This window comes from Solanum stenotomum, unplaced genomic scaffold, assembly GCF_019186545.1.
Source record: "Solanum stenotomum isolate F172 unplaced genomic scaffold, ASM1918654v1 scaffold1331, whole genome shotgun sequence".
In the NCBI taxonomy this organism is placed as follows: domain Eukaryota; kingdom Viridiplantae; phylum Streptophyta; class Magnoliopsida; order Solanales; family Solanaceae; genus Solanum; species Solanum stenotomum.
The window spans coordinates 37995-50035 of NW_026022480.1; the positions used below are offsets into that span (position 1 = coordinate 37995).

The 12041-nt window shown below is 34.4% G+C and overlaps 1 protein-coding gene and 2 pseudogenes across 1 annotated transcript; all 3 read right to left on the minus strand.

Annotated features, from left to right (window-relative positions):
- Positions 1–350: 350 nt before the first annotated feature.
- Positions 351–1691, minus strand: LOC125850046 (uncharacterized). The gene is made up of 3 exons (XM_049529959.1): positions 1188–1691; positions 473–1045; positions 351–380 (listed from the first exon to the last, which is right to left on the minus strand). The coding sequence occupies exons 1-3, from the start codon at positions 1689–1691 to the stop codon at positions 351–353; spliced, it is 1107 nt and encodes a 368-aa protein (XP_049385916.1).
- A 2240-nt stretch (positions 1692–3931) lies between these two features.
- Positions 3932–6574, minus strand: LOC125850047 (putative disease resistance protein RGA1; annotated as a pseudogene).
- A 2968-nt stretch (positions 6575–9542) lies between these two features.
- LOC125850048 (disease resistance protein RGA2-like) lies at positions 9543–12030 on the minus strand (annotated as a pseudogene).
- Positions 12031–12041: the final 11 nt, after the last annotated feature.

Below are 12041 nucleotides of genomic sequence, written 5' to 3' on the forward strand. Positions count from 1 at the left end.
CTGATCCGGAGACGGGAGTGAGCACACGACGTTTTGTACTATTTCAGTCTCCATCTGTATATATAGACTTGTCTTTTACCTTTCGAGACAGTCCAGTCTCTGTTGTCCACTTTTGGGACTTGTACTCATTTTGTTAGTAGCTCTGTACTAGTGACTTCCAGGTTCTGGGAGGGATCTTTATTTGTATATATGTTTTTGGTTTGCTTCCGCCTATTTTTATTGTTATTTGTCTACTTTTGTTTAGTTTCTACCCTCAGACCCATTACTTGTTGTTCCGGGTTACGGGTTGGCTTACCTACTGGTGGGTTATAGTAGGTGTCATCATGACTTGAGAAATCGGGTCGTGACACTTATCTTCTTGATGTTGTCGAAGTGAATCTCTGCGTTTAAACGAAGCTCCAATAGTATTCAAAACATTAGTGAGAACATAAAAAAAATTATCCACATCCGAATTCTTTTTGGAAAGACCTACTAGTGCCAATTGCAATTGGTGAGCAAAACAGTGAATAGAATATGCAGATGACGTATCTTGTAAAATCAAAGACTTGAGACCATTTATTTCCCCTTGCATATTACTAGCCCCATCATAACCTTGACCACGTATTTTGGATGTACATAATGAGTGATCCAAAAGCAAAGAATAAATTGCCTTTTTTAATGATTGAGAAGATGTATCATTTACGTGGACAATACCTAAGAATCGCTCTATCACCATTCCACTTTTGTTGACATATCTCAAAATTAGAGCCATTTGCTCCTTATGAGAAACATCCTTTGATTCATCAACTAATATTCCAAAATAATCACCGTCCAAGTCTTCAATGATAGCCTTAGTTTTTTCTTTAGCACAAGCCTCCACAATATCTTTTTGAATTGTCAGACAAATCATCATATCATTTTGTGGAGCATTACCTAATATTACTCTTCCCACATCAAAACTTCTATCCCCATACCATTTCAAAGGTTCAAGAAAAGCACCTTTATATTCGGAACCTTCACTTTCATCATGTCCACAAAATGGAAATCCCGATGTCGAGAAATCTTGCTACATCAATTGAGGCATTTAAACGCATTCGATAATCACTTCTTGCCTTTTCACTTTGCTTGTCAAAAGAAGATTGGATCGATTGTCGTTGGTTTTTCAAATCTTGCATCCTATTGAAACATTTATGATGGATACTATTTACCTTACCAACATGTTTTTTGAATCTTTCTAAAGCTTTTGTTCCAACACCTAAAACCATCTCTTGTAAATGAATCTCCGACATTTCTACAACTTTCAAGTTCATTCTTGAACAAATAACAACACAAACAAAATGCCGCGTCTGCTTTAATGCTATATTCCAACCATTGAGATCTTCTCTTAAACCAGTTGGTCGAAATTGACGCATTTTTTCTCCAAACTTAGTTTTAGGGAAGATATGATCAATAGGCTGACATGACTTTTTTTGAATGCAATACCTCCTTACCGCATCTCGAACATTAGGACCATAAGATGAAATAGGCATTCGATCTTTGGGATCTGCTTCAAGAGATTTAAAATCAAGCATATTATCCATATTTGAAAGTGGAAAAGAATTTGTATGCCTTTGAACTTCCAGAGCAACTTGTGAACTCACAAATGGTTGATTAGAGCTAGAACTTGGTTGGCCATCTTTTGGCTTTGGTAACTTGATGAGAAACTTATCCATTTGTGATTTGATGAATTGATTGTAAGAATTATTTTACCTACAAAATTAAATATTCACACTTCTATTCAATCTTATAAAAACAAAATAAATTTTAAAAAATATTAGCACAAATAACAAGTTTACTAATAAAAGAATCACAATTATTAAATAACTATTTAGAAAGCAAGAAATTCTTATAAATTTAAATATTCAAGCAATCAAATAATGGAACCACTTCATAAATCAAGAAAAACATATAAAACAAATGAAGTACATTAATAAATATTTTTTTTTAGATAACATACCTTGTTACTTGTTCTCAAATCTCACTTCTACTTCACCATGAACAACAAAGTGGAAATGTGGAGTGAAGCCAAAAGAATAACAATATGATGTCTTTACTCCTTTTTACCTTTTAGTTTAGGGCTTTGAAAAGTCAAAAGAAAAAGTTTAAAAAAATAAATAAGAAAAACGTCTAAATAAAGAAGGGAAGGAGAAAAAGAAAGTAAAAAATATAATTTGACTTATTGACACTTCTAGCTTAAGGTCTAGACATAGCTAATGTAACATAAAAATATGGGTAATTGAACCTCTTTTTATTTATAAATTATTAAAAAGATCTTTGAAAAGTGGCACATTTTGTTATATTAATTAAAAATTAAAAATGTTAATGTGGATAGAAAAATTTGAACCACAAATCTATAAGTTATGCACCCCCTATTTGTACTTACTTATCAATATAGTAGAGTATTCTTTTTAACCTTGGGTTCACCAATACAAATTTAAAAAGATAATTAGAAAAATAGTAGTATTATATAGGGGTTAGGAAGGGGAGGATGGGTGCATGTGAACCCCCTCCCCTTCATGTACATACGCCTCTGCTCTCTCCCCTCTCTCTGGAATCTCGCTCGTCACTCTCCTCTTTTTCAGTCATCTCTCCCTGCCTAGTCTCTCTCTCACTTCTCTTCTGCCAATCTCTCTCTCACTTTATACAAACACAAATGTATAATTTGTGTTTGTATTTGTATAAAACAAGAGAGATGAGATACTAAAATACAAATACATATCTCTCCGCCCTATAGACTTATAATTATACAAATACAAATCTTCCCCTGCCAGTTCTCTTTTGCCTTTCTCTCTCCCGCTTTATACAAATACAAATTATACAATCTCTTTAGCGGCGATACTATGAGCTTTTGTTCCGCTAAATGTCTAGTTCTTTTATAGTGAATCCTAATTGACGAGCATAGGTGGAGCCCAAAATGTAACGAAGGGTATAAGTGGTCTATTTCGCATAGTTCAGAGGCAATTTTGACGCTTTTCCATATATGATATGATATGATATATGATGATTTCTCTTATTTTTACACTAAAGAATGAAAAAAAAATGCAATAAAAAATAAGTAACTCAAATAAGAATATTTCAAAATTTAGGTTCCCTATGTCATCATCATACCAAATGAAAATAAAAGTTAAGCATATCTTAATTTCAACTATAAAAACAGAAGATTATCTTAATATCAAAGAAGAATTTCAAATTCATGTAAAATTGTCATGCATCACATCTGTTGTTTGCTTCTTTTTGTTCTATATGGAGAGGCAAAGGCTATCCAATATGAAATTTTCCACATTATTTGCTTATGAATTGAATAAATGACTTCATTGAACTATATGGATAACCGTTCTGGAATATGGATCTTAACGCCATTCATCGTTCATCAATTCGTCAATTCCTTGAACTATGTCTTCTTTCTTCACCATCTCTCTGGGGTCATCACTAAGTAAAATCATGTGTCCCATTTTTAAGCAATTTGCTACCTCTTCCTCTGTAAAATTTGATTGACGATTCGACCTGACTTCATGATCATGTAGTATTGAAGTTGGTGATTTCCAAAATGTTTCGGGCAACAATATAATGGTCCTACACCCCATATTTGCTTTTCAATCTGATTAATTACATAATTGATGAATGGACTCTCAAGATCATAGCAGATTTTGATCAACAATGCAATAGAACCTTTTATCTCATTCAAAGTGATAATCAACCACTGTTAACCAATAATTACAACATTAACAAGTATAATACAAATGGATCTTACAATTCGTTGATTTCCCAAAAGAAAATCAGAAAATTACATAACTCTATTCTATATCCAGATACGGAATGTGTGCAATTTTGTGCCAGTCTTCTCCTATTCCCTTCTCACACCGCTTGAANAATTCGTTGATTTCCCAAAAGAAAATCAGAAAATTACATAACTCTATTCTATATCCAGATACGGAATGTGAGCAATTTTGTGCCAGTCTTCTCCTATTCCCTTCTCACACCGCTTGAATACTATTGGGCATTGAGTTATTGTTAAAGTTGTGAGGGCTGTTAGGTGCTGCAATCCCTCCGGTAAACATTTTAGCATCTGGCAGAACTGGAGAGATAACTCGGTGAGTGAAGTTAAACCTTTCACCCCTTCCTTTGGGAGTCTCTCTAGTGTGTCACAAAATTCAAATTGGAGACTCTTCAAAGCATTGAGACTAGCCAGGCTGCTAGGCAGCTCTTTAAGATTGTAGAACTCAGAGAAGTATTTGAGATTTACAAGGCTTTTGAACATCTCTTCTGGTAGTGAAATAGCTTCTAAGTTATACCTAATGTCAAGGGATGTAAGAGCCCTAAGATTAGACATGGACCTCAAAACTGTTGCATCTGTCACATAAACATCCAATTTCTTGACAGAAGGGAGGGTCGGAATAACAAACACAGGGCACCAGTTAATCATTATCTTTTCAAGCACAGGGAATTGCTCTTCTCCTTCATTTTTCAGCAATCCTTTCAGATTATCAAAGTCCCATATAACAAGTTTCCTCAAGGATGGAAACCTTCCAGGATGAACATCCTCTTAAACATACTCCACCTCCGCAGACCCCATGTGTAACTCTAGACTTTCTAGACAAGGCAGCTCACCAAAGGCTAATAAGGACGAGCAGTTTTCACAACCTCTAATTGTAATAGAGACAACATTTTTCAAAACTGATTGATTCATCCAGTCTGGGAGACGGATTCCTCCGAAGTCAATGATTTCTAAATATTTCAGATTGGGGTGTGGTATCAAAATCCCAACACAGGCTTAAAGAGTGTAGATTTGCTTTAGCAGATAAATTAGCTTCTTTTGCATCCCTTTCTTTCTTCACTCTCTCAAGTTTTGTGATTGAAATTGAGCCATAGAGATTTAGGTTTTTTAGTTCACCAAGTTGATAAACTTTTCTCTTGCCAATAACAAAGCAACTTAGAGACTTAAGGCATGTCAACAATCCTATCCTTGGTGGCATTGACATCAATGAACAGCTATCAAGTAAAGATTTCGGAGACTACCAAGTATACTTGTTTGTTTTGGCAAACAACAAAGTTTCCGGCAGCCATGTAGATCAAGAGTCTGCAGATTTTGAAGCTTGCATAATCTCTTTGGAAGACTACGAATTTTATTGTCAGACAAGTCCAGGTATCTTAAATGTAGTAGATCTCCAATGGAAGATGGTAACTGATTCAGGTCTGAGTTTCTTAGATTAAGCACCCTTAATGTGACAAACTTTTGCAAGAGTGAAGGAGAGTAAGAAGACATCACTTCAGCGAAACCAATCGACATCATATATCCATCATAATTAGCATTTATTTCATGAATATTGCTGCTTGATGTGTTTGCTGAAAACAGAGATGTAGCCAAATCATGGATGAGGTCATGCATCTTGAAATAAGTTTCAACAGATTCAACTTCAATCTCTTGGAAGAAAGACCTCAAGTATAATTCATTCCATACTTCATTACCTACATCCTCTAGCTCCAAATTTCCTTTCGATAAAAGAAAACCGTGTGCCATCCAGAAAGCGATTAGATTTTCCTTTGCCATTTTGGGGTCCTTCGAGAATACCGCACAATACACAAAGCACTGTCTCAAATCAAGTGGAAGATAATGGTAACTAAGTCTCAGGGCAGGCAGAATAGAACTTTCTTCTTGAGGGAAATACCAAATCGGACTGTCTCTCACATGTTCCCATTCTCTTTCTTCTCCCTTGAAGCGCAAAATACCTCCAAACGTCTTGGCTGCTAAAGGTACACCACAACATTTTTTCACAATCTCCTTTTCGATAGCCACAAGGTTTGGATTTATTTCTTCTTGGTGTCCAAATGCACGTTGTATGAACAAAACCAACAATTATCTGGAGACAGATTTGACAATTCATATGGTTGCAATGTTCCCATAATTGATCCAACCTTTTCAAGACGAGTAGTAGTTAGAACAGTTGCACCACTTGCTCCAACCTTCAAGACTGCTCTTAAGTTAGCCCACTTCTATTGATCTTCATTCCAAACATTATCTAAGACAAGTGTTATAGAATGTATATAGACTTGATTCCTAGTAGATTACATAGCCTTATTTAGATAGCAGATTTGTAGGAATTAGCAGATTCACAGGAATCATCTTTTATTTCTTTCCTAAGTTAGCACACAATCTATTGTATTTATACATTGCTTACCTATTGGAATAAGACATCTTCTTCCATCTGATTACAACAAGCAAGTATCTTTTTCCAATCAACAATTCTTGAAGCTTCTTTTGAAGTGGAGCCAAGTCTATGTCACTGAGTGACTTCCCTTCAATAGATTCTACGATTGCCTTTATCAACCTCTTCTCATCAAAATCATCTGAGAAATAAATCCATATTTTGGGATAGAAATGGTTAGTTACTCTCTGATCATTGAAGACCATTTGGGAAAGAGTCGTCTTTCCTAGTCCCCCCATACCAAGTATTGGGAGGACTGAGAGTTTTTGGGCATCACTAACATTGTTTATTGCGATTTTCACTATCTCATCTTTTTCTTTGTCCCTTCCATAAACTTATGGTTCAGGTAACATAAAAACTGGTGCAAGCAATGTCCAGATGACAATATTGTTACATCGAGCTCATTAGGAGTCGGCAGAAAATAGTTAATAATAGAGAATGTTTTGCACAATAAAGAGATATAGATGAGCTGAGGAGCACATTAAAAACTTTGAAACTTTCCTTCACCCCAAATACCACATGAATTTGATATAGAAAATGATCAAATATGCTTGTTGTTATACTTCTAGTCCAAATTTTCCTTCGATCTTGATGGGAAGATGTTAGAATACAGGCATCCACTAAATGTCAATGGACCAGGTCCCTTGACACGGTAAGAACAGTAATGCAAGTTACAGCAGTAAGTAAAACGCACAAAGCAAAGATAACACAAACACTTAACGTGGAAACCCCCTTGCTCTAAGGGCGGTGAAAACCACGACCTGTCATCACAGACTTTTCAACCCAAACTCCATTTCTTCTAAATAGAGCAACAATTAAGATTACAACAACTTGCAACCTAGGATTTAACTCTAAATCCCTTCCCCCTACATGTAGTATTCCCGCTACAAATAGAGCAACTAAGCAATATCACTATTGCCCACTAAGCTACCCGACACGAAGTAACTTAGAATTCACTAAGCAACCCACGGTTGCCCACTAACTCACCTAATACTAGATGACTTAGAATTTGACTAAGCAACCAACAATGCTGCCCACTAAACCAGTTAGACTCAACTGATTTAGGCTTTTAACTGATCAAACAAAAGATCTAAATCCTTTATAATTCAGGATTAGATTTACAATGATAAGCGCTAAAGTAAACACCTAAGACAACTAAGACACAAGCTGCTCGATCTGTTCCCTGTTCCTCTTTGGTATTTATCTTCTTGAGAGTGGTTGTGCTTTTGCCTTTGCTTTTTGGTAAATCTTGTTTTTGCAAAAGTGAGGTTGTGTCTGTGAGAGGATGTCCTTATGAGAATGGACACAACCTTCAAGGCCCTGCCATTGGTCGAGGTTTTTGCTGCACTTGGAGCCCGTGCACCAACCTTGTGTACTTTTTTCTTCCAACTGTCAATTGTACGGAGTACATGACAAGGACCGTCCCTTTACAAGGTCCTCTGTTTGTCAAATCATCAAAACTACATATGGAATGAAATAGAAAGCTTGACTTGTAATAATACAAATTCAATTATTTCATGGAAATTTCACATATGGAATCTCAAAATCCAAGGCGTTTTGGTCCTTTTAATATCTCAAGTTGTCAACTTGTGTTTTTGTTTTGTTTTCTACTCTTTCTGTTCATTTTTATTTGTCATTATTTGACTGAACAAACTCATTAGGAAAACAATTATTGATATAAATATTTTACTAAACTATCCCTATTAAATTGTTTAATACTAAAAATAAAACACGAAAAATAATTATCATTAAAAGTGACAAATAAAAATAAAAATCGAACAGAGCGAGTATTATCTTTTTTTTCGTCGACAACAACTACTCCCCTCATTGTCAGTTTCCTCTTTCCTAATTAATTAAAGCTGAAATAAGTCATTGCGCTAAAATGATTCTAACCTTTTGCCTCTAAAATAAAGTTACTCTCTTTTTTTCATATTAATTGAATTTTTGGGTTTTTTTTATTGTTCAAAATAATTAAATTTTTTAAAGTTCAAAATGAATATTTAGTTTTATTTCTTTATATTTGCCCTTTTCTTTAGTGAAATTAGCTTCTAAAAGATAAATTGCACTATTTACAAAGCTATATTTATGATTTCACAAAAGACAATAGTGAAAAATATAATTTAAATTATGTCTTTAAATGTTCTTCTTAATTAGTCTGCATTGCCTCACAAATTTAATTAATATTGAATAGAGGAAGTAGTGTTTTCAAAACTCTAAAAGTAAGTGCAATGAATTTTTTTATAAATGAATCACAATTATCATTAATTAGAGAGATCTTAGGTTGATTACTTGAACTTCCAACTGTTGATAAAGTACGATTCCCTACATTATAATTATAATTACCGCACCATTTCCTCTCTCTCTATCCGCAATTTGTAAAATAAAATAAATTTTTTTATCATTAGTTATGAAAGGATTATTTAAGAGAATTGTTTTTTATTATGTCCCCATGGACCCACCACCACATCATTTCACTTCATCATCATGTTCTTCTCTCTATCTTTTCATCAAATTTTAAAATTAATTTTATTATATATAAATCATAATTCTTTAATATTATTTTTGGATATTGTTGTCATCTAATTTCTTTCTCTTTTTTCATCATATAAAGGCAATTGTATTATAAAAATTACCATATATTTTATTATTATTTTATTATTAAAAAGTCGTTCAATTTTAAATTATATAGCATAAAAGTCAAATTATTAAAAACTTTTTCACTTGAAAATCTTTCAACTTTGACCAATTTAACTAGAAAGTAAATTTCACCTAAATTTTAATATTTTATATTAAAAACATGATACAACACTGGAAAGTATATTAACTACTTTCAGGATAGTTTTAGAAATATATTTAACTTCATAACACAAAAAATATTTGGGATATACAATATTACATTGAGAGTAATTGATACCGATTACAACAACGACACCCAATTAGCAAGCATGTCAATCAATCAGAACCAAAAAGAGAGAGAATCAAATAAAATCAATTACGTGGAGAATGATAGAGAATCAAAAAGCAGCAACGACTGTAATCGATATCAATTACTCTCAATGTCATATTGTATACTTTTAAAATTTTGTTTCAATTTTATACAAATTTAAGTGTTTAGTTGTGCACATCCAGAGTTAAAAGGTCATAGTTGTCCGCTGAAACCAAGTTAAAAGTCATGTTTATATATTATAAAAAAAAACATGAATAGTTATATTTGGTGTTTTTTCCATGCGACACAACATTTATTCAGAAAGTGATAATCAACAACATTACTGTTTGCCAACAATTACAACATTAACAAGTATAATACAAATGGATCTTACAAATCATTGCTTTGTTTTCAAAATAAATTCAGAAAATTACATACAATAAGATACTCACATTATACAAAGAAAGAAACAATTTACAAATAAGTAATAGATTCTGAAAGCGTATAATACAAATAGACTGTTGATTTGTTTCCAAAAGAAAATTACATCCAATGAGAGAGAGACTCACAAACAAACAACCCTACAAACAATTACATCCAATCCAATGGCAGGAGCCAAAAAGACTCACAAACAAAGAAACAAATAATACTTAGTAATATATTTCTAGATTAGGAATGTGTGCAATTTTGTGCCAGTCTTCTCCTATTCCCTTCTCACATCGCTTGAACACTTCTGGACATCCCCAAATTTTTACTCTTGTGAGGGCTGTTAGGTGCTGCAATCCCTCTGGTAAACATTTTAGCATCTTGCAGAACTTGACAATTAACTCTGTGAGTGAAGTTAAACCTTTCACTCCTTCCTTGGGGATACTCTCTAGTGCGCAACACCATTGAATTTTTAGACTCTTCAAAGCATTGAGACTAGCCAGGCTGGTAGGCAGCTCTTTGAGATTCTTGAAGTGAGAGATATTCAAGTATTTGAGATTTGCAAGGCTTTTGAACATCTCTTCTGGGAATGAAGTAGCTTCTTTATTATCGCTAATATTGAGGGAAGTAAGAGCTTTAAGATTAGAAGAAAGAGTCGGAATAGGGCAATAGCGAATCTCCATCTCTTCAAGCACAGGGAATTGCTCTCCTCCTTCCTTTTTCAGCAATCCTTTCAGATTATCAAATTTGCATATACAAAGTTTTCTCAGGGATGGAAACCTTATTCTTGTGGGGAATCCAGAATCTTCAACCTCAATGTCCACTTCTTCAACATACTCCGCAGACCCCCTGTATAACTGTAGACTTTCTAGACAAGGCAGATCACCAAAGGGTGGTAAGCATGAGCAGTTTTTGCAACCGCTGATTTCAATAAGGACAATATTTTTCAAAACTGAGTGATTCATCCAGTCTGGGAGACGAATTCCTCTGAAGCCACTGATTGTTAAATTAGTCAGATTGGAGTGTGGTTTGAGGGCTTCAAGCACTTCAACTTCTTCTGATTCATATCTATGTGGATGTTCATCGTCATCCCATTTCATGCTTAAAGAATGCAGATTTTCTTTTGCAGATAAATTGGCTTCTTTTGCTTCCTTATCATTCTTCACTCTCTCAAGATGCGAGATTTTAATTGAGCCATAGAGATTTAGGCTTCCTAGTTCACCAAGTTGATAACCTTTCTTCCTTTTAACAACAAATTGACCTAGAGTCTTAAGGCATGTCAAAGATCCTATCCTTGGTGGTGTACGAGTCAATCTATGGCAACCATGAAGTAAAAGATTTCGGAGACTACCAAGTTTACTTGTTTGTTTTGGCAAACAACAAAGTCTGGTGCAATATTGTAGATCAAGAGTTTGCAGATTTTGAAGCTTGCATAACTGCTTTGGAAGACTACGAATTTCTATATTGTTAGACAATTCCATGTATCTTAAATGTACTGGATCTCCAATGGAAGAAGGTAACTCCTCAAATTTTGAGTAACTTAGATTAAGCAATCTTAATGAGACAAACTTTTGCAAGAGCGAAGGAGAGTAAGAAGACACCACTTCAGAGAAACCAATGGACATCATCATATGTGTGTAACTTTCTACATTTATTTCACGGATATTGCTGCTTGATGTGTTTGCTGAAAACAGAGATGTTGCCAAATCATGGATGAGATCATGCATCTTGAAATAAGTATTACCATATCTAACTTCAATCTCTTGGAAAAAAGACCTCAAGTATAATTCATTCCATACTTCATTACCCACATCCTCTAGCTCCAAGTTTCTTCTCGATAAAAGAAAGCCATGTGCCATCCAGAGAGAGATTACCTTCTTTTTTTCCATTTTGGTGTCCTTTGGGAATTCTGCACAATACGCAAAGCATTGTCTCAAATCAAGTGGAAGATGATGATAACTAAGCCTTAGGGCAGGCAAAATAGACATTTCATCTTGAGGTAAATTCCAAATCTCNTCTCACATGTTCCCATTCTCTTTTTTCTCTCTTGAAGCGCAAAAGACCTCCAAGAGTCTTGGCTGCTAGAGGCACACCACCACTTTTTTTCACAATCTCCTTTCCGATAGCCACAAGGTTAGGACGTATTTCTTCTTGATGTCTAAATGCACGTTGTATGAACAACAACCAACAGTCGTCTTGAGACAGATTTGACAATTGATATGGTTGCAAAGTTCCCATAACTGATCCAACCTTTTCAAGACGAGTAGTAGTTAGAACAGAAGCACCACTTGCTCCAACCTTCAAGACAACTCTTAAATTATCCCACTTCTGTTGATCTTCATTCCAAACATCATCTAAGACAAGCAAGTATCTTTTTCCATTCAACAACTGCTGAAGCTTCTTCTGAAATGAAGCCAAGTCCTTGACATCAAGAGAACTTCTTTCAATATTTCCTATAATAGTTTCTA